Below are 16,205 nucleotides of genomic sequence, written 5' to 3'. Positions count from 1 at the left end.
GGCACTATTAGTTCATAAGCAATCTTGTTACTAAGCACTTGTATTAACTTTACATCTCACTTAGATTTTGCAATTTTGCTTCTCTAAAATTTACCTCCAAGCATAAGCTTGGTTGATAGACTTTTAGGAAATTTTGCTCAACTTTCATTCAATTTCTCAAGTTTTGAGTTTGGAGGAAAGGTGAAACGGATGGCCTCGCAGTTCTCTTGCATGGCCGAGTCCGTTGTAGGAACGAAGGCATGTGGGTTGTTTTGATGAACTAGGTGGATATTGTTAATGAAGTTGTAAGCTTCTCTATTCTAGCCTTCTTGCAACCATCTCGAGTCCTTACCATGTTGAAGGAATTGAGAGGAAGTAACACTCTAGAATAGACATTAATAAAATTAACCAAGACCACATTACTTCACACACTCACCTACAACTTTGGTTCACCTTGCATACAAGTTGGATTGTGAGCATCTACATTTACTTTACTTGCAAGCACTTCACTTTATGTTCTTGTACATGTCCATTTCATTTACATGCTCATATTAAAATTTCCTTTGAGGTCATTGTATCATATTTGAGCAATTTCACTTGAAGTACAAGTTTTGTTCACTTGCAAGTTCTATTTCCATTTAGTTGTTCATCTTTCAAAGTTGTATTTAATCTTTTGATATTGTGGTTTTGTCTTGATTCACTAACACTTGTTTTGCAGCCTTCCACATTCTTGCAACTTGTTGTAACTTGAAAATTGTATTTTATTGCAAGTATTGTGATTTCATTTTGGGCATATATTTCTTGCATGTACCATTGACACTAATCTACTCACATATACTTTCCTTGCAAGATTTATCTACATTATTGGCATTTATATGCTCATAAATATTTATACTTGCTAATTAATTTCATCTGAAGTTATATTTCAAGTTATTTGAATGGTGAATGCCTAATTGGCTTATTAACTATCTCCTAGAACTTGTTAGATTTAACAAGCCTTTTCCTTAGAATTTTTCCTTAGGGACCACCTTCCTTGGCTTAGCTAGGAGAGAGCCTAAACGGAGAGAGTTGGAATTAGGTGACAGCCCCTTCTCTGAGCATCACCACAAAGAACACACCTTGTGGGGTTAAGGATTTTTACCACAAGCCTTGGGTGTGCACTCTGTGTGGACAACAGGCACCTTAGCATAGACATAAACTCCCTAACTACCGCAATTTCATACTGCTGAATGTTTGTTTTTTCAGAATAAGCATTATGCTGATTGAGAACAGAAATAACCACCTAGAAAATTACAACTGCTGTTAATAAGTCACTCAAAAGTTCATTGAATGTACTTAGAAAGACTCTAAAAGACAGTGCCATTTTGCTGGTTTGAATACAGCATCTGAGGCTGCGATCCAATACTGGTTATGTCCCCTAAACCCAAAGTCTTGTTGCTCATGCTCCTACAAGTTACCTTCTAATGACTGTGCACAGAGTTTGAAATCACATGGGACTTAAACACCAGATCATCAAAGTTAAAGCATCTCTCTATGAGCATCCCCATGTTCATCCATATATGAATTACCATGGGTCAAGAAGACCTTAAAAGCAGATCCACTCTGCCAAACCTTGGGTGCTTGCAGACATAGCATACATGTGCTCAAATAATACTGTAAAACGATGCTGGTAATGCAAAGTTACTTCCTAGAAGATTTTCAGTATTACCAGTCATCATTGCAGTCTTTCACTTAGATTGACATTACGTGTAAAGCTCTGCACTCAACAATATTTTATGTGCTTCTGCCTACAGCGTCCTCTTCAATACTTATTAAAGGTTCCAATATCATGCAGGGTGTATCCATTAAAGGACATTTACTACTTTGGTCAAGTATACCTCCAACCTCATCTTGATTTTCCTGTGGTGTGGATTTCCTTGGATTTCTGATATGACCTCAAGGGGGAGTATATATGGTTCTAAATTTATATGTAATGGGGTAAATGTATATGTAATAGGGGTCAGCTTAGTAAAGGTCTCACATGTGTGATGAGTGAGAATAGGTATATATAGAGGTTAATATAGTCATTATGGAGACATGAACATATGATTTGATTATTTTGATGTACTTGTGTAATTTGGAGGAGGTTCTCATATTTTTTAGGGAGTTATTGTACAATTCATCTCTCTTATCTATTTTGGAGTTGTGCTCCATGTTCACATTTTGTCTACAAAATGATCATATATGGGTTTGAAAGGTATGTTGATTTAAAATTGGTATAGCTTTTGATTAGAAGGTCCAATTGAGCTGATTAAGAAGCTTTGGAAACAGGAAGTATAGAGAAACTCCTCCAAATTACCCAAGTACAATAACATAATCAAATCATATGCTCATGTCCTGCTAATGTCTCTATAATGACTATATTAACCTCTATATATAGTATATACTTAGTCTCATTCATTGCACATGTGGTTCCTTTGCTAGGCTGACCCAAATTGAATATACATTTAACCACATATATGCCCCTCTTGGGGTCATGCCAACTACTGCACTTGCATCTGAAATAGATCCACAACAGCAACATTGTTCACACAGTTGTGCCCTTAAACTATCTTACTCTGCACTTTCGATAACTAAGGTTTCAATGGGCAGTCTTTTTGGCTAGGGTGTGTGGCTTTGACAATATTACCCATCTATATACATGGGTATCCCTAGGATAAAATTATTCTCCGAAGATGTAGATTTTCAACTAGCAGCCTCACATGATCCTCAGATAGCAGCTTCTTAGATGCCTCTCACCCACTCATTGGTCAACTCATCCACTTGATTAGCATGCTCTTCCAATGAAGGTAGGTCAACGACCATGAGGTACATTAACCACTGTTTCATACAAAGTGCTTACATTTAATTTTCAGGGCATTTAAGTAACGATCATGGGTTGAAATCTGATAATGAATCATGATGCTTGGAAGTTATACTTGTTTCCGTATTTCACCTTGGTGGTCGTCTCTTCCTTCTAGTTAAGTGCAAGCTCCATGGGGCTTTTCTTCCATTGTCTAAGAGGGGCACGATTAGGAAGCCTTGATAGAGGTAGCATGTCGATATCCGTCCATACCTAACATCTGCCTTTTGTCCCTTATTCACTGTCCTTTCGTTTGTTTAGTTGTTGTCAATCACTTGTATAGGTTCCTCGTTTGCCTCATTATATGAGAAGAGGAGCTTGGAAATGCCTAGAGGTTGATGCGAATGCACAAAGGAGTTAAAATCATGTGCCAATTGTTAAAATGAAAAAAAGTTGCCCAGGATGAATGATATTTAAAAGCCAAGTTTACTTGAGTTCTACCCCCTCACGTGAGGCCATCACACTAGTCCCATGCATACCATGCCTATCAAAGTAAAAGGGTCTTAAAGGAAACATCCCAACCCTTATGATCAATAAACTTCCCATCTTAAAAGGGGAGTTAATTGAAATCAATGAAAAAACTTGCTAAGAAATCCAATCAAAGTGAAGAATTATACCAACTAAAGGGTGGAAGATGCAGTGTCGAGGAAAGGGTAATTCAAGCAATGCAAGCGATTTCTCCACAAAGATGCTCATAGAATGACGATCTTACATAACCCATGTATAAGAGTATGACACCTCTCATGAATAACCCCAGACTATGTCACTTATTATTCACACTTGTTGATTTAAGGGTTGGCCTAGGAACTGTTCCTCCCCTAGGACTGGGAGCACCTAAAACGGGCATTTGGTGATCCTCCTGTACCTCAATATGGCAACTTGTATAAAGTCTTAAGCTAGTTTGAATTTTGGAGATGATATTTTGTGTGCTATACTTATGTGGCTTTAACATTGAATATGGTCCAATTTTATGCTTCAATGACTCTTGTGTCCATTTTAGTCTATCTTGATTCCTTGAGTTTGTACTTGATGATGATTCGGACATGATCATGGTCCTTTGGAGGATGTTGATGATGCTTTTCCTACATTTGGTATCGATGATGATTGCACACCCTTTGGAGAGTCTTACACTTCACGTTGAACGTTGCACACTTGATGATGACTTGGCATGCACCTAGAGATACTCCTCCACCTCCAACATCTTGGATGTTGTCAATTGGAGCTAGGATATTGCTCCTAGATGATGATGTTGCACCCTATTGCTTGACGTGGGCTTGAGGAGGACAACTTTGGGCTTGAGATTGTGCTTTTTGATGATGAGACATACCCCTTGGACCATTCATTGCACCTTTTGATGGAGAGACATGTCTTTTGAGGATGACACACCCTTTTGAGGCCTCTACACTCACATTTGTGGCCTTTTTGAGGCAATTTATCATGTTTCATCATTATATTTTCATATTTGAGGCTGCATTGGGGGTTGTCTTGATGACTTATCCACCTTGTATCATGAATTTGTTATTCAGGGGATTTTAGCCTAATTAGAGCTAAATCACTAGGTTTCCCCAATATAAATGGGGGAGCACTTAGCTTATTTGGATCATTATGCAACTTGAGAGACACAAATCTCTTGGATTACTATTCTTTTCTCTAGTTTGCTATAGAGCACTAGTGGAGTGAATTGCTTGGGGACTTTTTTGATGTGGGTTTGATCTGTTTTCATGGATGGTTATGGTGAAGATTGGATAATTGCATGGTAAATCTAGTAGGTTAACTTTTATATTGGTTTATGATTTATTGGATGGAAGAATCATGCATTAAGCATGTTGGAAAATGTAACTAGGTTCGGTCTTCATTTAATGTATTTGAGTCATCTTGTAATGTACTTGTCAAAAGAATATAGACTAAAATTATTATTATTATTATTGCGACTTATTAAAGCATGGGTTTCATGCTTGGGTTACCTTGTTTTAGGTCAAAGTCCCCATTGAGGACTTCTAGGATTTATTCTGAGTCAATAGAGTCATTGTACTTTTAAAGAGACCCTTCTTGGGCTTTTGAATCATGTAAATAGGTTAAGTATTGAGTCAAATATGATTTATGTATCCTCCACATCAAGTTGGCCTAGAAGGAGATCAAGTCGGTCTAAGGACCCTATTCGACCTCACATGGAGCCTATAAATACCAATGTTGCGAACATCAACATCGGGATAAAATCGGCAAGGGTCTAGAAAACCAAAAAATTGTAAAAATCGGCAAACATCGGCAAAATTAAGATAACATAAAAATATCTTTAAAAATCAGAAAACATCGGCTAAGCCAAAAAATCACGATTTCAAGAAAAAATCGGGATGTTATCAAGATGTTCTCAACACTGATAAATACAAGCAAGTCAAAGTCATTTGGAACACATTTTCTCACAAGAAGTTCGATATCTCTTTTAGTTGGGAAAAAGTGCGAAGTATGTTGCCGGGAAGCCGAAGTGAATGCGAGTTTGGGGAAGTCCAAGGGGAAAGGAAAAATCAAAATTTTGGTGCCTCTCTCTCTCTCTGTTTCGTGCTCTGGATTGGGAGATCGAAGTCTTCCAAGTTTCTCTATTGCCGGAAGCTACCAGTTGTCAGAAGTTGCTGCATAGTCGAAGTTGTTGGAAAGGGGTCAAAATTTTGGGAGGCTGATTTGGTGTGGAGGGAAGGTCTGGTCTTGGTCTAGGGTGAAGAGTCTCAAAGAATACTATTGAAAGGAAGAATTTCTTCATTGGGTTTTCACCTCGAGGGGGTTTTGCCTTGGCATAGTGCCTACATTTGGTGTCTATTGTTTTATGTGTTGCTGCTTTGGTAATTGCTTGATGAACTAAAAGAATGAAGATATAAAGAATCGTAATAATAAGAAACATCGCAAGTAATTATCAAGAATAAGAAAATCTTTCTACCTTTCTGATTTTCTAACATGGTTTCAGAGCTTTGGTGAAGAAGGAAGAAAAAAGTAGTCTCAAGCACTTGATCAAGGAACCATTCAAAAGGTCTATCTTAGGGAAGGAGTCTACTATACCCAAGGAAGATGTCTAACGCAATCAAGGAAGAGAACAAACTTGAAGGGGCCTCTAACTACAAGTCTTGGAAGAAGAGGATTGGCTTAATCATTGAAAAGAACAAGGTACTGGACTTGGTCAAAGGAGAAGTAAAGAAGCCTACAGAGGATTCCAGTGATGTTGAAAAAGTGAAATATAATGAATTAGAATTGGTGGCCATGACTTTGATGGTAGAAGGAATAAAGGACAACCTTGTCCCATTCATTGCTAACATCGATCATGCTCAGGAAATGTATGAAGCCTTGTCAAAGTTATTTACTATTAAGAACATTAGTCAAGTAGCAAGTTTGAAGAATGAGCTAAGGACCACAAAGATGACTAAAGAAGACATTGTGGCATCCTTCTTTGTGAAGATAACAAGAATCAGGGATGATCTCTTGGCCATTGATGAAATTGTTCCAGACAAAGAACTCGTGATCACTGCTCTATTAGGATTTCCACCTACTTGGGGTGCATTTGTTACAGGACTCAACAATTGGAAGGTAGCTCCCACCTTTGAAGAACTATGGACTGCCTGTAGTTAGGAAGAATTAAGGATCTCATTAGTTTCCAATCCTGAAGGAGTATCAAATGCCTACATTGCTCAACATAAAGGAAAGAAATCGAAAGGACCAAGGAAGAAAGTTGACATGTCCAAGATAGAATGCTATCAATGCCATAAGAAGGGTCACTACAAGAGTGACTGTCCCGACAATCCAAAGAATAAGAAGAGAGATAGAGATCATGCTAACTTTGCTGAGGAAGGAGACTCAAAGAAATCCAAGCTCGAAGAATCTAACATTAGGGACTTACACTACTAAGTCCTTTTCTTATAGCTTTAGATATTTTGTTTTATATGTTTTAGAATTTATAGGTTTTAACATATTTTGGAAAAGACATTTTTATTGTTTTTATAAGTTTGTAGGTATCCCTCAAGCTTTGGAGGGAGCCCCCAACAACTCCCTAAGATAAGTATCTCATTTCCTTTCAGTTTTTGGTTTCATGTATTCATTTAGTTTTGATTATATTAAATACTAATCACCATTCTCCCTCTATTGTCTTGATTAGGAAAGCTTCTGCAAGAAGTATGAAGGAGGACTTCTTACGACAAGGTTTGTCAAGGAACAAAGGTATGCTTTAAATACATGGATTTCTTTATATTGAAAGGATTATTCATTTGACAATCTATTACTACATTGTTAGGTCTAGCTATATTGAATCATAGTGATTCTTGTTTTGGGTGATTCATCACTTGATAAGTCTACCCACCCCACTCATATTCTTAACTAATTTTGTAGAACCCTGGACAGGTTCTAGAAAACCCTAACCTAAGGGTATGCTAATATGAATGTTTGAAACCCTAAATTGCTTAGGGATATTGTGAAATGCTATTTGAAGTTTTATTGATGATGTCATGTTTGGGATTTTGGTATGATTAGGAAAACCTAACTTGTTAGGGTTGAATGATCAGGTCTAAAATCCCAAACCTTTGAAATATTGGTATGTTGGGTTTGCTATGTTCCTATGTTGAAACCCTAACTCATTAGGGTTTGGTGGAATGTGTAAGCAAGACCCTTATAATGTCTTAGAAACAATTTCCTTGTTATATGTTTTTGTCTAATCAAACCATTGTCTAATCAAGTTTGTTATATGTATATTGATATTTGTGAAGTTGGGTTTGACTATCACATGATATGAAATGTCTTTGCATGATGATGAAATCTCGGCATATATAGATATGTCCCTTCAGTTGAAACCCTAGCTTGGTCTAGGTCAAATGTATTAATGTTTTAGACATACGATATGCTTATGAATAATTATGAATTCCTAGATATGTGTGTGGACTTAGTTATTGATGGTCATAAGTCTTAGGATTTAATATAAATCCTTATGTGAGATTCTAGGATAATGATATTTGGGAATCTAGGGTTTTTGCAACTAAACCCTAGTAGGAAGTAAATTCTCTAGTATGTGTAATAGAACAATCTGAGATCTATTTAATGATTGTTGAGATTGTGAAAATGGAATTCTAGGGTTTTGGAGTTGAACCTTAGTAGAAGTAAAAATCTCTGATGTATAATGACAATATGATAATTTGAGATTTGTGTAAGATTGTTGAAATCTGAGTTTTTGGTTGGGATTGATGTTAATCGGATATCTAGGGTTTGCAACTAACCCTAGTGGAAGCTGGTCATGTTAATAACTAAGCTGTGATTGGTTTTGATTGATTCTTTTATTTGAAATCTAGGATTTGTATGAAACCCTAGTGAGAAGTCTAACATATGAATTTTGAAAAGTAGTTAGATCTATATTTGTTTGAATTACTTCTAGGGTTTTCTATATGTAGAAGTAAGGTATGCCATACCTTTGGAAGAAACATTGAAACCCTAGATGAAATAAAAGTTGTTATGAAGTAGTCTAGGGTATATGACAAAGTCCCTAGCAAGATGTTGAAGAGTATTTGTCTCTTGTTTTGGTATCTAATATATGTAAAGTTGAAATGCTTCTGTGATTCTGATATGGTTAGCTTCATGCTTCTATAGATTTGGTTGTACTTGCTATCTAAGGTGTAGGTACACAATCTTTAATATGGTGAAGATGCTCGTTGATGTGATAAGCATGATTAGGATGATGATAACTCTGATAAAATGGTTGGAAGCCACGAAAGATTCTTTGATGACGAAAAGAAGAAGCTGATCTCCCTAAGGAAGCCTGAATAGAAGAGATCTCCCTAAGAATAAGAGGGAGTCTGGATAAAGAGATGCTCCCTGGTTGAGAGGGCGGGCATAGCTTAGTTTTGATTGAGGAATGAATTTGAGAGGATACGTTGTTGCATGAGAAGTAGAAAAGGAAAGTGTATGATTGAGGAATCTTCTGTCAGAGATTCAGTTGATAGTCTTACTATGAAAAGTTGAGAAGCAACATCAAGTTGTCTGAAAGACCCTGGGGGTTTGTATTTGTTTATGTACATGTGAAAGTATATTATTGATTGGGGTTGTGCTTGTACAAGTGAGTCTCTCGAAAGATTTGATAGCATGCTGGTTACCAATAAGTTTGATTGGGAGAGATTGGTCATCCTTGATCTGCTGTATCAAGGAGTGTTGAGGCTTTGTGAGTGAAGCATTTCCTGGGAGGACATCTGGCCGACACATTGTGTTGATGTCTAGGTCCCGAAGTTGCAAAGGTGGTGTTGATTATAGAGCTCTGTTTTTGATACACACCTGGATCTTTGGGTTGGTGGTTAGCAAGTAAGCCTAATGGTACCTAGAGGGGTTGAAAGCTTGAGTCCACCTTATTCCCACTTGGATAGATTGCCCTGGTCAGGAATCTAGTCCGTGGTATTGCGGTGTCTAAATTGTTGAGAGACCAATGAATAGATTTCCATGGTCAAGAATCTATTCCATGGCATTCCGGTGCCTAAAGTTCTTCATTGTTCATATAGTTTGAGATCTTCCACTGTACTTTTATATGATGAATACCTCCCTAGTTAAGAGGGAGTGTTAGAAAATGTAACTAGGTTCGGTCTTCATTTAATGTATTTGAGTCATCTTGTAATGTACTTGTCAAAAGAATAAAGAAAAGAATTATTATTATTGTGACTTATTAAAACATCGGTTTCATGCTTGGGTCACCTTGTTTTAGGTCAAAGTCCCCATTGAGGACTTCTAGGATTTATTTTGAGCCAATAGAGTCATTGTAATTTTAAAGAGACCCTTCTTGGGCTTTTGAATCATGTAAAAGGGTTAAGTATTGAGTCAAATATGATTTATGTATCCTCCACATCAAGTTGGCCTAAGGACCCTATTCGACCTCATATGGAGCCTATAAATACAAGCAAGTCGAAGTCATTTGGAACACAATCACTCACAAGAAGTTCGATATCTCTTGTAGTTGGGAAAAAGTGCGGAGTCTGTTGCCGGGAAGCCGAAGTGAATGCGAGTTTGGGGAAGTCTAAGGAGAAAGGGAAAACCGAAATTTTGGTGCCTCTCCCTCTCTGTTTCGTGCTCTGGATTAGGAGATCGAAGTCTTCCTAGTTTCTTTGTTGCTAGAAGCAACCAGTTGTTGGAAGTTGCTGCCTAGTTGAATTCACTGGAAAGGGGTCAAATTCTGGGAGGTTGATTTGGTGTGGAGGGAAGGTCTAGTCTTGGTCTAGGGTGAAGAGTCTCAAAGAATACTATTGAAAGGAAGAATTTCTTGACTGGGTTTTCCCCTCAAGGGGGGGTTTTCCCTGGCATAGTGACTACATCTGGTGTCTATTGTTTTGTGTTGCTGCTTTGGTAATTGCTTGTGGAACTAAAAGAAGGAAGACATAAAGAATCGTAATAATAAGAAATATCACAAGTAATTATCAAGAACAAGAAAATCTTTCTGGCTTTTTGATTTTCTAACAAAGCATTCTTCTTGTTAGCTAACCCACAGGGGGATTTGAAATGGTGACCTTTTCACAAGGAGTTCCTTAACAATACAACCATTCATTGTCAATTTAAAGCCTTGTGGGCCATGTATTAAGCATGTTAACATAGTATTTGTTTGATTATTCTTGTTAAACAAGCCCTTATTCCAAGTCTTTGAGGAAGTAGCATGTTAGCTCCTTCCCTCGGTTCATTTTTGGAAATTGAGAATCTCGATTCAAAACCCCAAGGTAAGTAGGTTAATTTGCTGTAGCTTTTTTTGAGCCTTGTATCTACTTCAAAGTTTCCCTAACTTTGTATGTTCCAAGACTTAATTAGTCCTAGATTAAGAAGGCACTATTCTTCTCTCCCTTGTGACAAACAATTATACTTTTAAAATAATTTTTTATTGTTTTAGCATAAATTAGGGTTTGTTACAGCAAAATCATACATTTTCAGTATTTATTGACTTGGACATTGACGTATTTGGGTTATGAAGTGTTTGGAATGCATTCGGTAAGTAAAAGTTAGATTTTATCTACATTTTCCAGCCATTAATTAGCGCTGACGTCTAGAGCCTTAAGTGCTGTTATATAACTTTTTAACTGTAGAAATTTGCTATAATTTTTTCTTTTGTTACTCATAGCGCTCATTTAATATTTTATTATCATAGTTTCCATGGCTAAATTTGCTGCTGTCATAAATTTGTTAGATTGCTGCAGTTTTTGATTTATCAAGCTAGTTTATGATAGCCAAGTGTAATTTCTTGATTGTGTTTGTGTTTGGGAACTTATCTTGAGCATCTATTGGTTGAATTAAGCCTCTAGGAGAGCCATAGAAGCCTTTGAACTCAAAATTTGGGAATTACTCTTAAATACACCCTAAACCCTAATTTACTATCCATGTCCTATCACTATGGTAGAAACTGTTGTAGAAAACTTGGGGCACTTAGTTTAAGTTGATTGGATTATTTGATTCCTAAGATCCACTAGGGAAGCCTCTCTTGTATTGGATTGTGGTGTCCATCACTAAAACGAGTGGAGTAGCTGTTGAGGTGATAGTTGTGACACTCCCATTGTTGCTTTTGGTTTAGGTCACCTAGTGAGGCTTTGCAAGTTTGCACTAAGGTGTTAGATTTTGCTATAATAGACACCACATGTAATGAGCCATATTTGTTCTTACAAAATAGACACACACACACACACACATATCCAATTAATAAAATATTGATAAATGAATGAATATGTTGTGTTACAATAGCACATGGCATTATGCATATATACATTGCATAGTCACATGTAAGAATGGGTATGACATTCATTAGCCTCTTAATTATTATGTATGTGTATATTTAATGTACGTTACAGTTTGTTGAAGATGGTAGTGGTGTTTTATGTTGGATTATCCTAATGCTTTCTTTTAAGTCCTCACATTTTAGATGTTTCAGTTCACCAGTTTTTCACAATTCCATGGAACTTGTTTTAATTTATAATCTGCTAATTTGATTAAGGGCAACTAAATGTACATGGCAGTACATATATGATATTCTCTTATTTGTGCACTGATGCAAAGGTGCATGTGCTAATCTAGTTTTGCTCCCCATGCAATAGTGATTGATGAGTAGAAGGGTAGCCTTGGAATGTGCTTTCCATAACCATGTAGTGTCCAAAAATAAGGTGTTTTTGGTTATTTCTGTGGCATGGTTGGTATGAGAGAATCATTCTCCATATTACTTGTTGCTGTTATTTGGCCCTCAACCATCTATTTAAAATTTTCTGCTCGGCGGATTGTGATGCACAATTATATATACATGAAATCATTTTTTCTAGCCTTTATTTTTAATGTATACACAGTTGTTTTTCAATATTTATCGAGTAGAGAAGTGTTATGGAGGTTGCTTCTACTTACTAAAACTGAATGACTTTCTTTATGCAGGAATTGACTAGTACTGCAGGAGAAGATGCTTTAGAGGCCATGAATACATTCATTCAACGATTGCTTGGGGTTTCTGATCCGGCACAGCTCAAGGTTTATGCTTACTCTTCACACATTTCACCCAATTCTTGTTTTTTTATTTTACTATCTGTTTAACTTTTGAATCTTGATACTTTTTGGTTGTAGAAAAAAGTCCATGGAAGGCATTGTAACTGACAATAAGAAGGTGCCTATTTGAGTGGGCATTGATATATGCTTATGATCAGTTTCCCATCTGAACATCATGTTATGTGAAAATCCATTGCCTGCATTTGGTCTGTGTCTAGCTACAACCTTCCAAGAAATTTTCTGTCAATTTTCCAAAAATCTTTGGATTTGTAGTGTGAAACTACTATACCTCAATGTTTAGAATATGCAATGCCTAGCATGTGATGATGCTAGGATTTGAGTGCTGTTAGACCCAAAGAAATTAAATCATTTTGTGAAATTTCCTTAATTGCAGCAACTGGAAAATATTCTCCTATTTACTGCAGATTATTTGTCTTCATAAATTAACCACGGCAAAGAACGAATAAAATCACTACTGCAATTTTCACCAATAATAATAGTTACAGGAACTGAGAAAATAATGCACACATGAAAATTTAGATACCGATATTTTGGACAATAGTCCCTGTGAAAACCCGAGTGCGGGGAACACCAGTTCTGAAGATGAGGATTTTATTATTAATCATCAGCAAAAATTGAGAATTAAAATTTGCTTGCCTCTAACTGGCAAAGCTCCGACAAAATATCTTCTCTCGGCGAAATCAACCTGGAAACCACAAAGTCTCCCTCTGCAGAAAGTCTCGGCCTCTCCATGCTATTTGCACTCCTTCCCAGCATTTCGCATTGGCCAACTGCAACTCGCACTGCCTTTGGGAAAATGGTCCTCCTGTTGAGAAATCAATATGCTGTAGATTAGGGTTGATTTCCCTTAACTTGATGAATAGTTGTGAGTGTTTGTTGGATTTTTATTAAAATTATATTTCCTTCATCAAACAATTACCAAAAATGTACAAAACATGAAGATCACAAAAAAAACAAAGGATACAAGAAATTAGGCTCCAAGCCAGGGAAAAACTCCACAAGGGGGAAAACCCAAGAAAATCCTGTTCTTATAGAATCATATCAAAGTGAGATACCCAAGACCCAAGACCAAGACCAAGACTAAGACTGCCACAAAGACCTCAAGTCAACCCTCCATGTTGAAGAATGTAACTAGTGTTGGTCTTCATAATTGTATTTGTCAAAATAATTTTTTATTATAAAAGAAAATAAAAAGGATAGAGGATGGATAGAGGATGCTCTGGGTCTAAGTCAAAGGGTATTGGATTGTCACAACTTGATATGATTGAAGAAAAGTTTTCACTGGGTTTTACCCTCAAAGATGGGTTTTGCCCTGGCTAAGTGCCTACATTTTTGTCCTCTTGTTGTCTTTGAAGTTTTGGCAATTATCTTGATGAGTAAATGTAATAAAAAATAAGATGTAATAACTAATTACAAGAAATTGTCAAGTAAAAGAGAAATCAAATTAATAAGAAACCCTAATGCTGCCCTAATGGATTTCTCAACATGGTATCAGAGCTAAGGATAGTAGCATAATGGAAGCTTGAAGATCACAAGTGGATTATTTGCATTAGTACTAAAGGACAAACTATCTAGAAAAAGTGTCAAGCCTAAAAAGTTAAAACAAAATTCTAGGAATCTTGTAAGTGATTAAGGCCGCAAACTTGGGTAAAAAGGTGAAAAGGACTATAAGAGAAACACCTTTTTTATAAGGGCTGAAAGTCTAGACTACAAGCCTAGATAGATCCGATTCTCTTGTGAAGTAGATCAAACCTCTATGCATAAAATTTAAGGCCTGAATTAGTCTCAAAAGATCCAAAGTTCTGTACAATAAGGGACCGAATCATATAACAGTCCAACAAAGGGTTTACTTACAAAAGGAAACCAAGACCGAACTAAGGAGGCAGTATTAAGATTATTTGAAAGAATTTGCAGACATACTTCTATGATCCAAAGTTACAGTTCTGACATAAATAAGCCAAAGTCATAGGTATAGTTCAATCATCAGTCAAACTTGAAGATTGTGTCAAAGAATTGGACCAAGTTATTTAAAGGTATTATAAGCCTATTATAGAGCTACATTCATCGAGACAAAGAAGTCGAGACTCTTGTTGAAGATTTATGCATACAAAAGACCCAAGGCCAAATTATTAAAGACATCTACAAGCATGAAACCACATTCACCATATTTAAAGAGAAAAACGCAGTCCCTGCAGAGATAACATCTCGTTCACGTGAGCTTCTCCTGATATCATCTTGCTGGCCCACCTGCCATGCTAATGAAGTCTCCCACTCCATCAGTGACTCGCTAAAGCCCAATGGAAGATCTGCATGGTCTCCCCATGTAGTAGCCAAATCATCCCTAAAGGTTATTGAGTTGTGAAGAGCTGTGATGCTCTGGTCCCCTACTATTACTAGTGTGGTGCCACCATGCTGATGCTGTGCTACTCTGACTATGACATACTCCTCATCGTGTGCGAATTGTATCCTCCACTCTTGAGACCTAGTGGCGAAAAATCTGTGAGAGCCAAGCTCATCCTATCGGGACATCTCCATGATGCCAATATCTACCCCTTCACTGCCAATCTCAACCCTGAGCCATAACAAGATAAGTCTGCCTCGCCATGTAGTGGAGTTCTCAATGATCTCCCATGTGTTAAACCTAATGTGAACTGGATCGCCCTTTACCATGACCCTGCTCATCACAAAGTGGAGTGATCCACTTGTCAAGCGGATCCCTGGAGTAATCCACTCGCTAACCAGATCCCTGGATCCACCAAACATACGGGGAGCTCATAGCTCTCACTCCTCACAAGATGTTGCTGCGTAGCATTGCTCCTTGCTAGAACCCATCTGGCTCTCATCTCTGACCCCTGTATGTATCCCCTGGGTGGACCCCAAGTATCAGGATTATGTCCCACGCATGCGAACCTGCCCTGCTCCTGCCAAACCACGTAGTGAAATCCGCTATCCCAACTTTTGATGATACACTTGGACATTGCTCAGAGTCTAGGTACCCTCCTGTAGACGAAGCCTACAATCCACCGTCCCTCAAGTGTGAGCCCAGGGGTGGAACATATGCTACATTGGCAATCAACCACGCCATCCCTAAGCCTGTATTCGACAACTCGCGCACCTACCAAGTGTCTCAACTAGAGAGTCTCCTCCCGGCTCATGACACATGGTGTCTCATCCAACTGTCTAGGGTGAGCCTCCCATGCCCTGCTGCCTGAATGGAGAGTGTCAAGGGGCAACAACCAAACACTTTTTGACTGTAAGCAACACTAGAGGACGATGGGTGGGTATGTCCCAAAGGGTATGATCAAAAGTATGTCGAAATGCTCAAGAGTAATCCTACGGACGACACTCTCTCCGCCTTAGATCTGTTGATAACCCCCTCGAAGCCTTGTCTCTGTTAAACATGGTGTACCCGGATGCTCAACAATGTCCTCATCGATCCTAGGTGAGTTGCATCCATTGGTACACCCAATGCCCTGGTCCATAAGTCTCCTTGGAGGAAACACTCGAAGAGCCCACTACGCTGCATCATGTGTCACCACATACCACCAAGTATCATCGTACTCCTCGACATGCCACTGTATGACGCAACCTGTCCCTGTACACCACTGTATACCCCCGGCTATGACTATACCATCCTGTACTGTGTCCTGTCTATGTCAAGGCACTAGTCACTTCCCGCATGTACTCAATGTGATGTAAGGCACTCCTATTCTACAATGCAATCCAACACACTACAGTACACCACCATGAACCTCCATGTCCACCTGTAGTCCACTGCGCAATGCTAGATGCTCCCACACATCCCTGGATGTGATGGCCTAGA

At 37.9% G+C, this 16,205-nt stretch overlaps 1 protein-coding gene across 1 annotated transcript in view; it reads left to right on the top strand.

Moving 5' to 3' along the window:
- Positions 1–16,205, top strand: part of LOC149205026 (uncharacterized) — a 247,398-nt gene that overhangs the window by 182,644 nt on the left and 48,549 nt on the right. The window contains exon 6 of the mRNA XM_089394867.1: positions 12,254–12,346. Within this exon, the coding sequence (XP_089250993.1) occupies positions 12,254–12,346 (93 nt within the window). The remainder of the gene's footprint in view (positions 1–12,253; positions 12,347–16,205) is intronic.

Source organism: Pinus tabuliformis, chromosome 1_2, assembly GCF_031772625.1.
Source record: "Pinus tabuliformis cultivar Carrire ecotype Pingquan chromosome 1_2, CPIR1, whole genome shotgun sequence".
Taxonomy (NCBI): Eukaryota; Viridiplantae; Streptophyta; class Pinopsida; order Pinales; family Pinaceae; genus Pinus; species Pinus tabuliformis.
This window is presented reverse-complemented; position numbering and strand designations above follow the sequence as displayed.